This window comes from Myotis myotis, unplaced genomic scaffold, assembly GCF_014108235.1.
Source record: "Myotis myotis isolate mMyoMyo1 unplaced genomic scaffold, mMyoMyo1.p scaffold_m19_p_11, whole genome shotgun sequence".
NCBI lineage: Eukaryota > Metazoa > Chordata > Mammalia > Chiroptera > Vespertilionidae > Myotis > Myotis myotis.
In genome coordinates this window covers 35,267,293-35,287,648 of record NW_023416315.1, presented here as the reverse complement: position 1 = coordinate 35,287,648, position 20,356 = coordinate 35,267,293, and the positions used below count along the sequence as shown (strand labels likewise).

The 20,356-nt window shown below is 41.8% G+C and overlaps 1 protein-coding gene across 1 annotated transcript in view; it reads left to right on the top strand.

Annotated features, from left to right (window-relative positions):
* The first annotated feature begins 1,363 nt into the window (after positions 1–1,363).
* SDHAF3 (succinate dehydrogenase complex assembly factor 3) overlaps positions 1,364–20,356 on the top strand; it is a 43,306-nt gene continuing 24,313 nt past the window's right edge. Inside the window, exon 1 of the mRNA XM_036328096.1 lies at positions 1,364–1,641. Within this exon, the coding sequence (XP_036183989.1) occupies positions 1,468–1,641 (174 nt within the window). The 5' untranslated portion in view covers positions 1,364–1,467. The remainder of the gene's footprint in view (positions 1,642–20,356) is intronic.

Sequence of the window (20,356 nt, the reverse complement as noted above, 5' to 3'; positions counted from 1 at the left end):
TAGAAAAAAATTTCCTGAAGTAAATAACCACACTGCTGGTCAATCCTTGCCCTTCATGTGGTTTGTCATAATACCAATTTAAATTTTTTTTTTTTGAAAATGTTCTGTGTTCTTTTAAATAAATATTTTTCCTAAATTTAAGCAAAATGAAAAAGTCCATTCAAGGTAATAAATATTAAGAGTGCTTACTATTTGTAAGGCACTGTGGTAGGCCCTGAATCGGATAATAAAATGAGTAAGTCGCTGCCTTTGGTAGCGGGATACATGTCTTTGTCTTGCAAAAAGTTTGCACGGGCAAGAGTTTGGGGTCCGGGAGGGAATCTTGATTATTACTACACTCTTGCCCCTTCATCACCAGCAGGTCATAAGTCGAAGATGAACTAGGAACTGGAAGGCCAGTGTGGCTAGAACTGGCCAACTAGGGACAACACAGTAGGAGGAAATGTAGAGAGCTAAAAAGTGGAGAGGCTTTGGGTTTTACTCTGATGAGAAGCCACTGGAAGATTTTGTTGAGCAGAGGAGTGACATCGGATTTACAGTTTAGGTGGAAAATGACTGAAGTTGGTCATGGCCAGAAGCAGGAATCCAAGGAGCCACCACGCTGTCCAGTTAGAGAGACAATTGTGGAGGAGGAAGTGGTGAGAATGGCCGAATTCTGCCTCTTTTGCTGGTGGAACCATCAGGATTTGCCCAAGGACCAAAGGTGTGACCCGACAAAACAGGGCCAGGTGGCTGTCAGCTCTGGAAACCAGCCACACCCTCAGCATTACCTTGGCACAAGGTGTAGATCTGTAAACGTCCTGATTCTACTTTTGCATCTCAGACTAATCGGAATCTCCAGCATCCTGGCCCTGCAAACAATACTTTTAAAATGCCTCCCAATGATGTCTCTGCAGCCAATTTGACTCGAGGTAATGAAACTGGCTCCGGGCTCACTTGAATGACATGAAAGAGGTCACACCTTCAGGAGACAAATCAGGAGCCCAGCACCGTGCAAAGTAAGAGGGTTGGTAGGCTCCTGGGTGGAAAGACCAATCCCACTCGAATCCCTCTGGCATCGAGGTAAGCATGGCGGGCTTCCTGGAAGGGGCGGATTTCGCTGAAGGATTTCTCAGGCCTTTATCAGGAGGGCAGCGAGGAAGATGAATGCAAAAGATGATGGTGTGTGGCTGTGGGGTGACAACTGGCTCAGGCCTATCGTGTCGTTGGCGTCCTCTCTGACCCGGATGCTGCCCTTCAGCAGCTCACACCCGACTCCACGCCCCGCCCCGACAGCGACCGGCCGGTGCCCCGCCCGCCGCCGTAGCTCCGTTTCCGGAAGGTCCTGATTTTAGGGCGGACCTAACCGGTTAGAGGTCGCACGCCTACTTCCGCCGGGCCGCGGGCTCCCCGATCCCCAGCGCGGAGCCGCCGCGCGCCGCCCTGTGCGCAGGCGCGGTCTGCGGCCCCAGGCCCCCGCGCGGCGCTATGCCGGCCGCGCACGTCTCGCGGGTGCGGGCCTTGTACCGGCGCATCTTGCTGCTGCACCGCGCGCTGCCCCCCGACCTCAAAGCCCTGGGCGACCAGTACGTGAAGGACGAGTTTAGGCGACATAAGGCGGTTGGTGCTGACGAGGCCCGGCGGTTCTTGCAGGAATGGGAGGCAAGTGCTGCCGCCTTTTCTCCGCCCTCCACCCTTGAGCGTCCCCCCCGGCCAGGCCCCCCCAGGTGTCCCGGTTTGTTCCCGTGAAAGACCGCCTGTCCCACCCGATTTTCCCGGGTCCCACGCAGCGGCAGCCTGTTCCGTTTGAGTTCAACAGGGCAAAGCTGTTCAAAAGTTATCCCCAAAGTTGCACCCCCAGCCCGGCCGTTTCGCCCACCGCTCCTCGCGGGACCGGGTGCCGGTCCACCGGCGTCTGCGGTTCGTGTCGGCTGTGCGAGCCCCTTGCTGTGCAGCCGCCGCCGGGGTGAGAAGGGAGGTCACAAAAGTGAATAAATCACCGTCAGGTGCTCCAGGAGCTCAGGTCCCCTGCAGTGCCCCGCCCCGAGCAAGCGCCTGTGAATAAACGAATGGTTTGGTCAGGACTCTGAGTTTCCAAACCTAGAGGCTTGTTTCCGTCATGACTGTGTTTTAAACCCCAGTGCACCTGGGTGGCCTCAGCAGCGCTCTCCGTTGACTGATAGAGAAATCAGTTAAGCCCGGGGGACTACATGCGTCGAGGGGGGAAAATGCTGGTCAATTAAGTCAGGTGCAAGTTGGTTTCTCCTGAGTCTCAGGTCGCGTTGCCCTGCAACATCGCACTAAATTTAAAGCAGACACATGCATTAGGGGTTAACCTGTTGACTCCACCCCCCCCCCCCCCGCCCCCAACAAACACACACTTTAAAAAAAATTTTTATTTTTTATTTTTAGTGAGGGGAAAGGGTATTCAGAGTATTTGGTGGGGTTCGGGACCCTCTAGGATTGCCCCTAGTTCTGATTTGTAAATATCAAGAAATGAATGGAATTGGAGGTTAGAGCGACATCTCAGGTGTTTGATAGCATGAAGCAGTGTTTGTAGAAGAACAGAGGTAAGCAGTTCTTCAGCCTGACATGTTGATGGCTGAAGAGATGACTGAAGTCTGTTTTAAAAAATCATAGGGGTTGGGATGAACACACCATCTTGTCACTGAATCCCAGAATTCGTGATTGTAGAATCTTCGAGGCTTGCAAGAGGGACAGTTAGGACAAAGGTGAAATGTAGATCTTTCCTAAGTATCATGGTTATTAGGTGTCCTTAGCCTGCCTGGAGCCAGGGAAGGTGAATGTTCTTATATGCAGACTGGCATCTTTTAATATGGTAACTTGGTCTTGGAGTCAGAACTGGATTCATATGGAGGTTCTGGCATTTATGAATAAATATGTCAGATCACTTCATTTTTCTTATCTTATTTCCTTATCTGTGAAATTGCAGGAGTTGCAATATACAGCTCTAAATGTTTGCATGTGTTTTAAAAAGCACTTTGTAAATTGTTAGTGGCAATGTAAGATATTAAGCTGTTTAAGTCACATCTTTCAAGCCAGGCCAGTTTGTGGCAGGACCGGAGGAGAGACTAGCTCTGTTGGGAAGAAGTAAAGACACGTGGAGAGGTCCTAAAGTATAAGGACTTGGAAGCTCTCTAGGGAAGGAATAGGAACTCAGTGTAAATTGGTAGCAGGCTGGAGGAGAGACTGAGGCATTAGTAAAACTGGGTAAGTAAAACGTGCTGCTCAACCTCGGTGGCTTGGTATCAGGAATTCAGCTTTTTGGGTGTCCCCCCCCCAACTCTCTTTAAATTATTTTAGACATACAGAAGTTACAAAGACAGTGCAGAGTTCCCACACGTCTTACACTCAGCTTCCCCTTGAGTTAACATTGTATACAACCAATAATCAAAACTAAGAAATTAACATTGCTACCGTACTGTTAACTACAGCCTCTAGTCACATTTTGCCCGTTATTTCCACTAATGTTCTTAATGTGTTCCAGCATCCAACCCAGGATCCTATATGGTATTTAGTTATCCTGTCTCCTTAATTTCTTCTAGTCTGTGACAGTTCCTCAATCTCTTCTTATCTTTCATAACTTTTTTGAAAAGGTTTGGTCAGTTATTTTGTAGAATGTCTTTCAGTTTGGGTTTGTCCGATGTGTTCTCTTGATTAGATTGGTTATATGCATTATTGGGAAGGGTTCCCCCAGGGCGACCTGCCCTTCTCAGTACATCATGTCAGAGGGCACATTGTATCAGTTACTTATTATTACTGGTGAGGTTAACCGTGGTCACTTGGTTAAGGTGATATATGCAAGTTTCTCCACTATAAAGTTACGATTTTCCTTTTTGAAATTAATACGTATCTCGGGGGAGATACTCTGAGGCTGTACAGCTATCCTGGTTCTTCTCCTTAAAGTTGGCCAACTAATTTTAGCATTCACTGATGGATCTTGCCGTTGTGTTCCAATGTGACTTTGTTTCTCTCATTTATTCTGAATTTGTTAACTGGAAATGTTTCTGTAGGGAAGCATTGTTCCTTCTTCCCTGTTATTGATCTAGCATTTTTAGTTTTTGTTTGTTTGTTTTTTAATGAACAAAAGTGTGTTCCATGGGGCGAGGATCCTATAGTTGGCAATTGGGTAAAGGTTAAGTTTAAACCTAATTATCTATTTGGATAAAATAATAATTCTAATCAGTTACAAGATACCTCAGTCTAAGTCTGGGAGTTAGAATAAGTAGAGTGGAGTCTACCAAAAGAGCCAGTTTCTTCCAAGGATGAGGCTAGAGAAGATTCTAATGAATTGAAGGGGAGAAAACCCTGGCTAGGGCAGCAGTACGGGGAGTGATATTCCTCGTTCGGTCTTCTGAGTCGTTTTCCCCTTGTGTTCTTCAGGACATCTAATTTATGATGCTTATACTTGGTGATACTAGTTATGGAATGACTTCTGTTGCTTTTGGTAAATGATGATTACAAATTTGGTACATGTTACCTGAGTATTATTACAAGCTTGATGCTTATGCTTATATCAGGCTAATGAGAGTGACATAATTAATGATGATTATAAACTTGGTACACGTTATCTGAGTATTACAAGCTTGATGCCTATGTTTATGTCATGCTAGTTGAGAGTGGCACAGTTGTGCACTTACTGTGCTACATGGAGTTGGTCTCTGGGATTCTCTCACACACTTCTGAAACTACTTATAAATTTAATGGATTCTGAATGTGTTTTACTTAACGGGCAAAGTTGGGTACCCCTGGAAAAAAGAAAGGGGAAGGATTGGGAATATTAGAGACCTCAGTATTAGGAGGAGAGTTTCTATTCCGTTCATTTTTCATCACGGACAACTGTGGCCAATATTAGAGGGAATTCAGCTGGAAAGTTTCTGTTCAAGAACCATTTGGGGTAGGTAGGAGAAAACTATTTCCTTTTATCTTTAGGATAAAACCGTAAATGCATATTTACAGAGTAAATAGTGATTTTATATAATTCCTTACCATAAGAGAAAGATTGTAAATGCAGGATGAGATGTTGGGAATCTGTTAGGGAGAACGTTTGGTAGCTGGTTGGTAAAATATCTATTGTAATCTTACTCTCATGTCTTGTAGGAGGCGACTATTAGAAGTGGAGTTGGGGCTGGGTAGCTCAGGGGTCTTATTTATTATGGCATTTTAAAGGTTTAACTATGCTCAGTGTTGAAGTATAGCTGATTTAGACAGTGCATTCCTTTTTTCTCTCGGTGCTTACCCAATTGTGGAGAGAAGAACTTCTTACCACTTACTTTCTGGGAAATCAGAATAAGCATTGAAAATTAAGTCGCAAGTAAAACATTTGTGATACGGTGAGACAGAGTAGGAAACAGTGAGCTCCCAGGAGCTGCTCTGAAGAGACTCCTTGTGTTTAATTTTCTCTTTTTGGCCCATTTGTGTCTGTTGCTTTCTTAACTGGTTTTTGTGCTTTTTCTTAAATGGCTGCTTTGCTCTTCATCTATTGGGGGATGTTTATAGTGGAAGTTCTGTTTCTGGGAAAATCTAAAAAGGCTTAAACATTCTATAAATCATTATTGGTTACTTACTATTGCCAGGTAAAGTGCTAGTCATGTGGGACACAAAAATGAATAATAACTTTTATTTTCATGGTGTCCAAAATTTAGTAGAATATAATCTACAATTCTACATAATAATAGGGTAATGTGCAAATTGACCCCAACGGTGGAATGACCAGAACGACCGTTCGACCACTATGAGGCACACTGACTACCTCTTGGTTCTTTTCCCCGGCCAGCAGGCTCCGATTGCCTGATGTCAAATGGAGAACCAGGGGCGGGTGGTGCCAGGCAAGGCCCCCGCCCCACCAGTAGCCCCACACACAGAGAGCAACCTGCAGCGGGGGTGGGGCTGTGAGCAGGCAGGAACAACCGACCTCTCGGTCCCTTCCCCCAGCGGTCAGGTTCCAGTCACCTGATGGTGAATGGGGAACCGGCGATGGGTGGCAGGGCCAGTTACGGTCAGCCAGGGAAGATGGTCCTGATCACAGGCCAGGCCTAGGGTCTGTACCCGCGCGCGAATTTCCTGCACTGGGCCTCTAGTTATAATCCTATATAATAAAAGGCTAATATGCAAATCGACCGAATGGTGGAGCGACCAGTCACTGTGACACGCACTGACCACCAGGGGGCAGATGCTCAACACAGGAGCTGCCCCCTGGTGGTCAGTGTGCTCCCACAGGAAGAGCGCTGCTCAGCCAGAAGCTGGGCTCACAGCTGGCAAGTGCAGTGGTGGTGGTGGGAGCTTCTCCTGCCACCACGGCAGCGCTAAGGATGTCTGATGGACGGCTTAGGCCTGCTCCCCAAGGGCTCTTGGACTGCAAGAGGGCACAGGCCAGGCTGAGGGACCCCCTCCCCAAGTGCACAAATTTCATGCACCGGGCCTCTAGTATAGTATGAAAGGCTGTCTGTTAACTGCTATGGAAGCAAGGAGGGGATGGAGGAAGTTGAAGACCACATGTGATGTGAAAGCTGAGTCTTGAGCAAGTCAAAGTTACTTGAAAGTGTCAAGAAAAAGACTTTCTAGAAAGAGGGAATAACATGCAGAGGTAAATAGTAGTATGCGGGAACTGTTGTTCTGTTCTCTTCTGTATTTGTTTGTCCTAACTACTTCTGCAAAGGAGCATACTTCTTTTCTTCTTGATTATGTTTAATTTTTTAGATTTGTATGAGAGTTTAGATCTCATAACAGATGCTTTTTTGTTTTATTACTTTTTTTGTATTTGTTTTAGAGAGGAGGAAGTGCTTCAAATTTAATGTAACCATCCATTTGAAGCTCACATGGGACATCTTTTTCTTATTTATGACTTTGAAGTGGATCATCAGATAAAAGTATGATTAAGTTGCATGTCACCTATATTTAGAGTTTTTTAAACTTAGTATAATTAGGGTTGAGTGGGTATTTTGCAGTTTTTATAATTGTACGCCTCTCTTACCTAATTTGGGGACCTCATTATGTTGCTTTTGAATATCCTGATTTGTAGTTTGTGTTTTAGCTTGCGGGGGGAAAAGGAATGAATTACCTCTATGTTCAGTAGTTGGGTCATGTGTGTGTGGGCTATATCTACCAAGTATGAGCCAGTCATTTGGGGACCTCTCAGTTGTACTGTTTATTCTGCGTGTTACTCAGTGTAGTGTTTTTGTGATGGTTTATTGAATGGTGATGTCACACATGTATATTTTCTACATTAAGCTTTACCATTTAAAAAATTTTGGCCATATTGTGGTCCTTAACCAATGATTGGAAAGGGATGATAAAGAGGAAGAATATGAAACAGTGTATCCTTGGAAAATAAAATTTTTCTCTTTTCCACTTCAGAAGTATTTGGATTTTTAGTGAAGCTTTTAAGATGTTTCTATTTTGGAACATTTAACTTTTATTGGTGTCATGAGATGTTATAACAGTGCTTATGTATAAACTAACTAAAGGTGTTTTTTAAAAAAATCAATATTTGATCAATTTTGCATATATTATTGACTTTATTCTATATTATTGGAACATAGAGGTGTATGTACCTTTTATTTAGATGATTTAAAATTTATTGGAATTTACAGATTTAAAATAATGGTAATAGCATGACAGCATCAATATGCTAGGCCTGTATGTGTATGTAGGGGTGTCTGTATTGTATATGTATACATAACATGTAGTCTTAAAAATTTGAAGTAAACTTTTGCACAGAATTAAAGATAAAGGATTACATATGCTTAATGTTAATTTTACTGGTTTTACTTACTATCTTATGAAATAAATATATATATATATTTTTAAATAATTTTATTGATTTTTTACAGAGAGGAAGGGAGAGGGATAGAGAATTAGAAACATCGTTGAGAGAGAAGCATCGATCAGCTGCCTTCTGCACACCCCCTACTGGAGATGTGCCTGCAACCAAGGGGCATGCCCTTGACCAGAATCGAACCTGGGACCCTTCAGTCCCCAGGCCGACGCTCTATCCAGTGAGCCAAACCAGCTAGGGCAAAATAAATATATTTTATGGTTGCATAATAAGAATAAATGTATGAAATTTTACATAGGGAGTATTAGAATTGAATGAAAGGAAGCTTCTGCCCTAGCCAGTTTTTCCCAGTGGTTAGAGCTTGGCCTGCAAGACTGATGGGTCATAGGTTCGATTCTGGTCAAAGGCACAGTACCTCAGTACCGGGCTTGATCTCCGGTTGGGGCATGTGTGGGAGGTAACCAATCGATGTGTCTCTCTCCCTCCCTTCCATTCTCTCTAAAACTCAAGGGAAAAGAAAATACCCTCGGGTGAGGATTAACAAAAAAATAAATAAAAAACAAAGGGAGCTTCACATTGCTTTAGTAAACTCTTGTTTCTAGTTAATTCACTTAAACTTAAAAAAAAAGTCAAAGTAATGTATACATGTAATTAAAAAATAATTAGTATAGGAGGGCTTATAATAAAGAGCAACATTCTTTATTTCTTAATTTATCTCTCCTGGGGACATTTAAAATTTTATTTGGACTCTTTCATGTTTCATATATCTTGTGAATTTGGTTAACTGTCCATATTTGCAAGTAAAGCAAAAGGAACTGACTGAGAACTCTACATATAGGTAGGCTTGTTGATTGGAAAATTAATTTTAGAGTTACAGAGTTTCAATTAATCTCCCTTGAATTTGCTTTTCACTTCTGATTTCCGTACCTGTCTAGAGTTTGTGTTCATTTGGTTATGGCAGTTTGGCTTTATCTTCAGCTGTATTTTCTGTTTTGTATTCTAAACTGTGGTTTCCTCTATCTGAGCTGTTTTGTTACATTCCTCTTTCTATCTTGAAAAATTTGTTGCAGTCTCTTGGCTGCTGATGGCTCCATTTTGTTCTCTTAGTCATAATGGATTGCTCCTTTAACAAATTTCTCTAGTATCAATTCAGTGAGGTTGTGGAAGGGAGAAGGAATAAGATCCTGTGATTTCTCCAGTCTGCCATCTTGGGCTAGAAATTTGCAATTCTTTCATTTTAAAAATGAAGAAACTAAGACCTATAAAGATAAAATGATTTGTATCCCACAGCTAGATAGACAAAAATCTTGTGCTCTTACCTCATGAAAGTCTAGTTAAGGTTTTGGAAATTAAGTTTCAAAAGCTATTAAATGTTTGCAGTGTAAAATGATTATAGATTTTTTTTCTTTGAATTATGCTTGCTTCAGTTTATTTGTATATCTGAGCTGTTGATTTTTTCTTCACTTTTTGTATTTTTCCAAAGGGAAAGGAAAGCTTGTTAAACAAGTTTTTATCTTTTACACCTCTAGCATGATAAATGTTTAAGTCATGATTTATTTTGCTTATTAGCCCAAGATGCTAAATGACACACCTCTCTCAAAATATATATATATATATTTTCAATAATGAAATAAGAATGGAAGTTGCTGCGATATAACTGTTAAACTCTCGTACTAGTCAGGCACATACGTTTTCTGTGTCATTTCTGGAAGGTTTCTTTGGACTTTAGTTGTCTCAGTAAGGGAAATAGTATTTTACCCTTAAAATTAGGGATAGACAAAAACATTCTTTTACCTCCAAGATATAATTTTATTAGGAGCTGAGTTAAAAATACTATATCAAATGGCATAAACCACTTTAGTATAGCTTAAATCACTAAAATGTAAGATTTTTCTCTTTAATCAGGATAGTTAGTTTCAAGGTTATGTGTTACTATAATAATAGAATGGGTAATAAAAGTACAGCACGTTTTGTCTTTATAATAGTTATAATTAACATAGAATGTATGCCTTCTGAATTAAAAACTAGTTAAAAGACATAGAGTATATTTGGATAATGTGATATGTGATTGATAGCCTTAGTATAAAAAAAGCTTATTTTGCTTTGATAGGGAAAACACTAACAGCTATAATAAAAGAATGAGCAAAATGACCTCTTGCAAGAGGTCACCTGAGATTTATATACAAAATTGTTAATTGCTGTACTTCATGTATATGGTAATACTGAAAAATTTAAAGCAGTGTAGATGTCTAGTGATGGAAGAAGAATGAAATTATAACATAGCCATGTGATGGGTGGGTTAGTGTGTAGCTATTAGAAGAATTTTGTTATGGAAAACTGCTGATGATACAGTGAAATGATTAAGGATACCATTTTCTTCCTTGTACCTCAGATTTTTCCAGATTTTCTGCAAAGATCATGTATTCCTTTAGTAATTATAAGAAAGCCAATAGATGTTATTTAAAAAATGCAGTTGGATATACTCACTATTTTTACCACCAGTCTTATGTCACAAAGCAGTGAGGCAGACACATTCACTGAGTCAAATACTGTAACCTTGTATATTTTTAAATTTTGCCCTATAAATTTTGTAGGTTAAACTTAGACTTCTTCATGTTCAATAAATGATGTCAGCTATATATTTTATATGATTTCTTGCTGAGTTTTAGAAATGAAATTTTAAAAAAGTCTAAATGTGTAGACTTCTATTCAACATTGTAAATGGCCACTGAAATAAAAACAAGAAAAGCAATGAAAGGCACCCAGATTAGAGAGAAATAAAACTGTCTTTATTCACATACAATATGGTTATCTATGTAAAAGATCTGATGGAATCTACAAAAAAATCTATAATTAATAAGGTCAGTGATTATAAGTCCTGGTCATTGATCTTGTAGGTCTGGAATTAGACTTTACCTATACTCAGAGACAATCAGATATTGGCATCAGATTCACACTATGGAATCTGATGGAATCTATGTATAGGGTGTGAGAGCCCTGCAACAGGGGTCAGGCTTAAGCAGCAAGGGAAAGGGCCAAGAGAGGAAACTCCCCTTGTCTAGGAGTTTAAATATTCTGGTTTCCTGCCCTTACAGTGGCCATGCCTTTTCTGGCCGCTGACTTGCTTCCATGTGTGACCGATAGGTAAGCATCTGCCCACGTCACCCAGACCTTCCTGGACCTGCATCTGTTGTCCAGTCCCTTCCCCTAGTGATGCGTGGGGAACAGACTTGGAGAGTGTTAAATGATAGCTTTCTAGCAAAGCTGTATAAATGGCACCTCTCTACTATCTGGTCTTCCCTTTACTCCTTTCCTGTCCATAATAACCAGATTAACAACAGTATCAATATCACTTACCATAAAAATAGGAAGAACTTATAAGCATATATGCATAACCTGTGGACACAGACAATAGATAGGTGAAGGCCTGGTGGGGGGGTGAGGGGGAGGTAGGTGGGGAGGGGGGCAAAGGGAAGAAAGTGGGGGACATCTGTATCACTCTCAGCAATAAAATACAACTTTTAAAAAATGAAAAACTTAGGGATAATTCAGACAAATGGTGTACAAAACTATATTAAAAACTATAAAGTCTTGCTGAAAAGAAATGTGTAGACTCAAAATTAAACTTTAGTTACTCTTTTTTACCTAACCACTAGAAGACATATTTAGAATCGTTAGGGCTCTAAACTGAGATCAGAAAAGAATCATCTGGGCCATCCATCTGATATAGTATTAAGTCTTTGTAAGTAACATGAAGGATTTTCTCATGTTTAATTTCTTAGAGGTCATACTTAAATACTATTCATTGATTCTCCAATAATTTATTTTGATCAAAATTAAGTTGCTACTTAATAACTGTTAAAATCTATTGTATTTTAATTTTTCATCTTTTTCTAAGTATTGTAGAAGGTTGCATGAAGGCTGACAGAGAGGTAGGATTGGGAGGGCAGATTAGTTAACAGCTAGTTTGTCTTTTGGCAGGTTAGTCAGAGAGGATGGAAGACTGGTAAACAGACTCACTTGGTGGCTTGGAAACCAGTAGGCTTAGGAAAGAAATTCTAGGTGGGTATGTGCCATTCAGGGCAGTGATTGTAAGTCCTGGTCATTGATCTTGTAGGTCTGGAATTAGACTTTACCAATACTCAGAGACAGATACTAGCATCAGATTCACAATATGGAATCTGATGGAATCTACACTAATAAAAGAGAAAAATGGTAATTGGCGTACGGCGCTACCCTTTTCATTGGCTAATCAGAGCTATATGCAAATTAACTGCCAACTAAGATTGGCAGTTAACTGCCAACAAGATGGCGGTTAATTTGCATATGTAGGCACAATGCAGGGAGGCGAAAGGGAAAGCAGGAAGAAGCCCCCTGCCACTGACAGTGATCGGAAACCCAGGGGGGAGCTAAGAGCTGGGGGGCAGGGCAAAGGCGGCCCTGGGGCCGCCTTTGCCCTGCCCCCCAGCCATGATCGGAGAATCAGGTGCCTTTTCCACCCTGGCCAGTGATAGCAGGAAGTAGGGGTGGAGCCAGCGATGGGAGCTGGGCACGGTCGAAGCTGGCAGTCCCGGGAGCTAGGGGTCCCTTGCCTGGGCCTAAAGCGGAGCCCACGATCGCGGTGCCCCCCGCTGCCACTGCGGGTCCCCACTGCCCGGGCCGGACGCCTCAGCCAGAGGCGTCAGGCCTGGGCAGGGGCGGAGCCTGCAACCGCGGGGAGCTGGGGGTCCCCTGCCCAGGCCTGACACCTCTGCCGGAGGCCTCGGGCCTGGTCAAGGGGCCGATCCGGTGATTGGTGATTGGAGGGTGATGAGGGTCAACTCCTCTGGCCGAGGCATCAGGCCTGGGTGGGGGGCGGAGTCGGGGATTGGGGGGATATGATGGTCCCCTTGCCCAGGCCTGAAGCCTGGGTCAGAGGTGTCAGGCTTGGGCAGGGGGTGGAGCAAGCGATCAGAGGGAGATGGGGGTCCCCTGTCCAAGCCTGACACCTCTGGCAGAGGCGTCAGGCCTGGGCAAGGGGCCGATCAGGCGATCGGAGGGTGATGGGGGTCTACGCCTCTGGCCGAGGCATCAGGCCTGGGCAAGGGGCAGAGCCAGCAATCGGAGGGGTCTGGGGGTCCCCTGCCCAGGTCTGATGCCTGGGCCAGAGGCATCAGGCCTGGGCTGGGGGCAGAACCAGTGATGGGGGGAAATGAGGGTCCCCTGCCCAGGCCTGACGCCTCTGTCAGAGGAGTCAGGCCTGGGCAAGGGGCCGGTCCTGCGATTGGAGGGTGATGGGGGTCAACGCCTGAGGGCTCCCAGTATGTGAAAGGGGGCAGGCTGGGCTGAGGGACACTCCCCCCCCCCACACACCCAGTGCACGAATTTCGTGCACCGGGCCCCTAGTCCTATATAATAAAAGCCCAGTGACCTAACGGTGTACTGACCAGAACAACTGGTTGACCAGTCGCTATGACATGCACAGACCACCAGGGGGCAGATGCTCAATGCAGGAGCTGCTCCCTGGTGGTCAGTGTGCTCCCACAGTGGGAGCACCCCTCAGCTGACCTGGGGAAGCGGCTGCTCCCACAGCGGGCTGATCCCGCAGGCCACATCCCCCACCAGTGCATGAATCCTGTGCACCAGACCTCTAGTCTACTAGTTTGTATATGTATGTAGTGTTAAAGTTTAAATTGGAATGCTGATTTACTCATTCCTGTGGGTAGGGGACAGGAGGCTGAGAAGAGGGCTCTCCTTTTTCAGGAGTCAGAATATTTACCTATAGATCCAGGGAATGAATTCTCTTTCATAGTATGTCTCAAAATTCAGAATTTTATAGATTTTAGAATGGCAATAAGGCATATTACTGCATTTTAAGGAACACCCAATGGAATCTGGGGTGGTATACCCTGTAATAAAATACATTAATATTTCTGCAGTAAAGCATGTGACTCTTTATATTAAGTACAGTAAATAAAGGCTTCATGTTTATTTTAGGTCAGGATTTGCTGCCAGATAAGTTTTGAAAGAGCTTTTGTTTTTTTAAACTTCTTTGACTTCAGAATTGCAAGTAAGGAATGGTGGACTATTAAGCTTTCTGGGAAACTGAATTAGTGTTTAGAAGGTTGCCTGGTAAACATGAATTAAAATAACAGGAAATGGGTAGGCATGAGAGATTTTTCATCAGGCCTCACTGTGTCTGCAGTGGAAGGCGTCTTGCGTCCTGCCTCACTGCTCTTTTCCTGGACAAGTGCTGAACACATACTAGCAAGTTTGCCCGCTTGTGCTAGTCTATTTTTATTTTAAGCACCTTCTTTCTGTCATAGTATTGTTATTATTATTATTGTATTAGTTGATTAAGCTACCTAATTTGTCTTCTGGGCCTGAAGGAACTCAGATACTATTTCCCATTGTGTGTTGATTTAACTAACTTAATTCCCATGGGAGGATTATATTTATCTTGCATGTTTTTGCTCTTTACTCCTAAATCATTAGAACTTGAAGTATGTCTAAAACTTGCATTTTGACTTTTAAGTTCTCAAACAGTAAAATATTTATGCTTTATTTGAATATATTTTAAATATATGTAAATAAAAGGTATTTTTTTCTTCCAAAAAGCATTTCATCATTAGAAACATGAAACATGCAATATACATTCTGGTATTTTTTTGTATGTTTAAGTAGCAAAGGTTTCTGGACTTCGATGTGGTGGCTCTACTTTTCTGAAGGTAAAGAAGTCTGTAGTTAGTTTTAAAACTATCCTTTTGAATAAAAAAATCTATACACATCTGAGGAACAACCCCCCCCCCCCCGCCCCCCCCTCCCGCTACATGAAGAATGGCAGTAAATGGAGTAGCAAATACATATATGCATATACACACAGGCACTACAACAACATCAGCATGCAGCATCAGTGGGTCTGGCTTCACAGCACTTAGTCTGAACTACAACCCTCCACAGTCACCTTGTTCACTGCCTCACACTTCCAGGTTTATTTGGCAGTTTATCTGTTATTTATTCACTTTATAAGTTGTAGATAAGTGCAATTGATAATTGAGGATTTCTAACTGATAATCATACTTAACACCACTTTAAAAAAATGCCATGAACATCTTTAAATGCCTTTACAAGGCTAAGAACAAGATGCGCAAAGTGAGAAATTTATTTTAAATGTTCGGAAATATGTACGAGTTTGATATAGTTCCAGGCTGCTTATAACACCTTGACTAATTCATGTAAGTCACTTCCAATTTCTCAGGTGACTTTGGAAACTGCAATGTGACTATATTCTAATTTTATAATTAAATCTAATGAAGTCAGAGACATCTCAAAGAGATATATTATGGTATTTTCCCTTCTCTGGAATTCATGCTGAGGTATATATTTTGTTTTATTTCTGTCCTCGTCTCTTGCTTAAATGGCTCCATTTCCTCTTCCTCCTGTCATCCTCTTCTTCTTCCTCTTCCTTTTATCCAGACAACAGGCTGTCTCTTTTGCACCATCAGATTTTCCTGAGTCAGCTAAGTCCTTTACATATGTCTCCTTTGGCCTCACTATCCTACATGGTAAGGCTGCATGTTTGCTATCAGATGACCCCCACATCTATTCGGACTTCAGTGGAGACCCCAGGGATTGGGAATTTGATCTTAGGTGGAACTCTAAACGGAACAGGAAGGTATCTGTAGGTAATGGCCAACTGGGGCCATTGGGGTCCTTCCTGCTTCCCTTAGTCCAAAATGCTTTGGTTCTGGATCATCAACTTTGGATTTCCTCTTCCCAGACATTGTGTTCTACATCTCAGAGCACTTCTTAGAGAGCTGCAAAAGAAAAAAACAAACAAAACTGCAACACTGATGGGAGTCTCTGGATTTTTCTTTCTTTGTGCTGCTTGTCTCCACAAATGAGGCAAAGCAGATTCTTTGCTCTTTGGTTCTTGGGTCTCATGATTATTATTAGGACAATTATAATAGTATATAGATATGTGCCCTGACTGGGAATTGAACCCGCCACTTTTTGGTGTCAGGGTTATAATGTACATTTCTATGCCATTTCCAACTATTGTATTTAATCTATTAATTTCACCTGTTCAATTTATAAAGCTGTTGGGACAAAGATTTTAATAGTAGAAGCTTTTGAAGTAGTTTTGTAACTACTTTCATACTGAGTATATTTCTGAAAGGTGTTTATAAATTGATTTTTTTAATGGAACAGTATTTTATGTATATTAGCAAGCTTACTATTTAAATACATTCTTTAGTGAATCCTTTTGTGAAGGGAATATTCAGCCCATAATTTGTCTCTTTGTGTAAACCTGCATTTGCATACATCAAATTTGTTTTAAATAGGATTTATCTACAAATGTCGATCCATGTGTCTGAAAAGAAGAAAATTTAATTTCTGTTTGATGTGAAGAACAAATTCAGATTTGGCACTTTTGATAGATGAGACAAGCCAAATTATTTTAGTTCTATTCTTTTCAACTAAATGCTATCAAAATATGCTTTACACCCTAAATTAAGGGTGGCAAGAGTTCATATGTTAAGGTTGAACTACAGTATATTTTTAAACTACATTTTCTTAAATAGTAACAGGGCTAGTGTGAAGTTATATGAAGTTTAAAACATTATTTAGTAGTTTTATCTTTACTTTTCTGAAAGCATAACTGGAATCCCAAATCTTGATGATTTTTTTGTTTTAAAAATACTTTTACTTTGTCTTAGTCTGTAGTCATAGAAGTAGATGCATATGTTGCTTTTAATTATGTTTGTTAGCTTTTTACTTACCGTACTTTGATGATACCCACCAGTTTATTAAGCCCTGTTTAATACTGGGAAGTATTAATGACAATTCACCCTCCTTTTAGTTTGGATACTGAAACATTGTTAACTAGAATTAACCATAAGCAGATATTTAGTTCATAATATAGCATAAATATGGTAGATTTCTAATGCAAAAATAAGATGTAATTGTGGTTGTATACTATTTAACTGCACTGTGGTTAAATAGACTTCTTCCTGCAGGGCTGTCTGGGAGCTAATTACTATTTGGTATACTGGTTCTCTGGGAAAGTATATACAAATTAAAGCTGACAGCATTGGGAACTTGACCCCATCTCTCAGACCCCCTGCACAACCTACTGGATAGCCAAAGGAGAGCCCTCTCATGATTTAACGTGCATACTGTTAGATTCCATGGAAACTAAAGCTCTTCCTTCATAACTGAGGAAGAAGTCAGTGGGTTAGGGAACCCTAGGAAATGTCATAGGATCCAGGAGAAACACCTCTTTAATATATATAGGGCCGCCATTTGTCCATGGACTTAACAAGTAGCGTGTCAGGAATAACCCAGAGGATATTATTAAAGGCAAAAATTGGAAAGAAAGCAAAGAATCAGGAGCAGAGGTTTGAGTGACAAGTTCAAGGTGTGGCCTAGAGATATTTTTCCAAATGTAGGCCTTGACCGGTGTGAGGATTTGGGGCACACTGTGCCAGGGAGGATTAGGCAGAGTGGCCTGACTGAGTTTATTTGCTCACTCATTCACTGCCTACTCTTTTTCAGGAGATGCAGAGATTAATACACAGTCAGTGTTAAGGAGTTTGTAAGTGGGCTACAAGTCTGTATAAGAGAGAATGAGACTTGTACCCTGCAGAGTCGTAGTTGAGAATGCTGATCTTTTCGTACTGGGGCAAATGAGTCGTATGAGTATGGAGGATTACTTCTTTTTCCCTTAAACATTGAATTTATGATTAGACAGTTCTCTAATATATCTACCCTGTAACTTGCCATTCCTTTTGAGAATCTTGTTGAGTTTCCTTTAAAAATATAGCTATTCCTATGAGAGATTCCATTCTAAACTATTATCAGCTAACACTTCAATAATTATCTGACATTGGTTAATATTCAGCCACTTACTATGTGACCTTGAGTAATTTGGTTAACCACTCCAAGCCTCATCTTCCTCATCAGGAAAATGGGAATGAATAGCAACAGTACTTACCTCTAGCTCTAGTGTGGGAGAGGAAGGGGGTTGATAGGAAGAAGGCAAGATTTCTAGGAAAGGACTGAAGAAGATGGCGGCATAGGTTAACGCTGGAGATTGCTGCCTCGAACAACCACTTCAAAAAACAACTAAAAAATGGAACGGACATCATCCAGAACCACAGGAAGGCTGGCTGAGTGGAAATTCTACAACTAGGAGGAAAGAGAATATCATACCCAGACTCAGAGGAGGCGCAGTGCTGAAGTGAAATACTCAGGTTCGGAGTGCACGTGGAGCGGGCTGGAGGCAGAGGGCGTGGTTGTTGTTTTCAATCGGGAGGGAGTTTCAGACTCTGAGCTCCAGATCCGGGCGAGTCTCTAGGGACCCAGACTCAAACGGGAGAAGCGGGACTGTCTGGCTTTGGTCAGAACTCGAAGGCAGCTTTCTCTCCGAGGTTTGCAGCGGTTGCTGGGACTCCGTGAGGCAGAGCCCCTAGGGACGGGACTGAGAGCAGCCATAACTGCTCGCTCCGGCCCGCCCTGTAGATCCCCGGGGACCCGCCCTGCCCAAGACCTGCGCAGAGCCATTTGCCGGATAGCCTCAGGCAAATGCTAGATTAGCACCGCCCTAGAGATCCAGCACAGAAGCTCTCCCACTGCAGACACAGCGGACTCTCATAGCCAGTTAGCCTGGAGGTCAAATCACCCCCGGTATTGCCGACAACAATCAAGGCTTAACTACAACAAGACTGCGCACAAAGACCACTAGGGGGTGCACCAAGAAAGCATAAAAAATGCAGAGACAAAGAAACAGGACAAAACTGTCAATGGAGGATATTGAGTTCAGAACCACACTTTTAAGGTCTCTTAAGAACTATCTAGAAGCCGCCGATAAATGTAGTGAGATCCTCAAGAAATCTAATGAGACCCTCGATGTTATGATAAAGAATCAACTAGAAATTAAGCATACATGGACTGAAATAACGAATACTATACAGACTCCCAACAGCAGACCAGAGGAGCGCAAGAATCAAGGCAAAGATTTGAAATGCGAAGAAGCAAAAAACACCCAACCAGAAAAGCAAAATGAAAAAAGAATCCGAAAATACGAAGATAGTGTAAGGAGCCTCTGGGACAGCTTCAAGCGTACCAACATCAGAATTATAGGGGTGCCAGAAGATGAGAGAGAGCAAGATATTGAAAACCTATTTGAAGAAATAATGACAGAAAACTTCCCCTACCTGGTGAAAGAAATAGACTTACAGATCCAGGAAGCGCAGAGAACCCCAAACAAAAGGAATCCAAAGAGGACCACACCAAGACACATCATAATTAAAATGCCAAGAGCAAAAGACAAAGAGAGAATCTTAAAAGCAGCAAGAGAAAGAAACTCAGTTACCTACAAGGGAATACCCATACGACTGTCAGCTGATTTCTCAACAGAAACTTTGCAGGCCAGAAGGGAATGGCAAGAAATATTCAAAGTGATGAATACCAAGAACCTACAACCAAGATTACTTTATCCAGCAAAGCTATCATTCAGAACTGAAGGTCAGATAAAGAGCTTCACAGATAAGGAAAAGCTAAAGGAGTTCATCACCACCAAACCAGTATTATATGAAATGCTGAAAGGTATCCTTTAAGAAGAGGAAGAAGAAGAAAAAGGTAAAGATACAAATTATGAACAACAAACATGCATCTATCAACAAGTGAATCTAAGAATCAAGTGAATAAATAATCTGGTGATCATAATAGAATCAGGGACATAGAAAAGGAATGGACTGACTATTCTTGGGGGGGAAAGGGGTGTGGGAGATCTGGGAAGAGACTGAACAAAAATCGTGCACCTATGGATGAGGACAGTGGGTGGGGAGTGAGGGTGGAGGGTGGGGCAGGAACTGGGAGGAGGGGAGTTATGGGGGGAAAAGAGAGGAACAAATGTAATAATCTGAACAATAAAGATTTAATAAAAAAAAAGATTTCTAGGAAAGAGCTATGAGGGTACTGAAAACAAATTTTGTAATTTCATTTTAATTCTTTCTTCACTTCCATATCCAAATATTTGCTAAATCCTGTTGATTGTTTCCTTTTACCGTATCAGAGTTGTGACCTATTATCTCCATTTTCATTACCTTTGGATATTTGTACTAATTTCATAAGTAATCTTGCCTTTAGTCTCTTAACTATCAGCTTATAAAACACAATTTTGGTCATATTATTGACCTGTCTCAGTGAATAGAGCATCGACCTGTGGACTGAAGGGTCGTGGGTTCGATTCCAGTCAAGGGCACATGCCTGGGTTGCAGGCTCAATCCCTAGTTGGGGGCATGCAGGAGGCAGCTGATCAATGATTCTCTCTCTTCAGTGATGTTTCTATTTCTCTCCCTTCCTCTCTGAAATCAATAAAAATATATTAAAAAAATACACCCACCATTGTTCTCCCATTAACTTTTCTTTAACCTGGAATTCAAAATTGTGCAAAATATGATTTGAATATATTTCTCCTACCCTACATCTTAGCATTCTCTGTCATGTATTCTGTGTCCAAATTATATTCCACTGAGCATTATTCTCTGAATGTGGCCTTAAATTGTTTTGACTCTCACTGTCTATTTGGCCTAA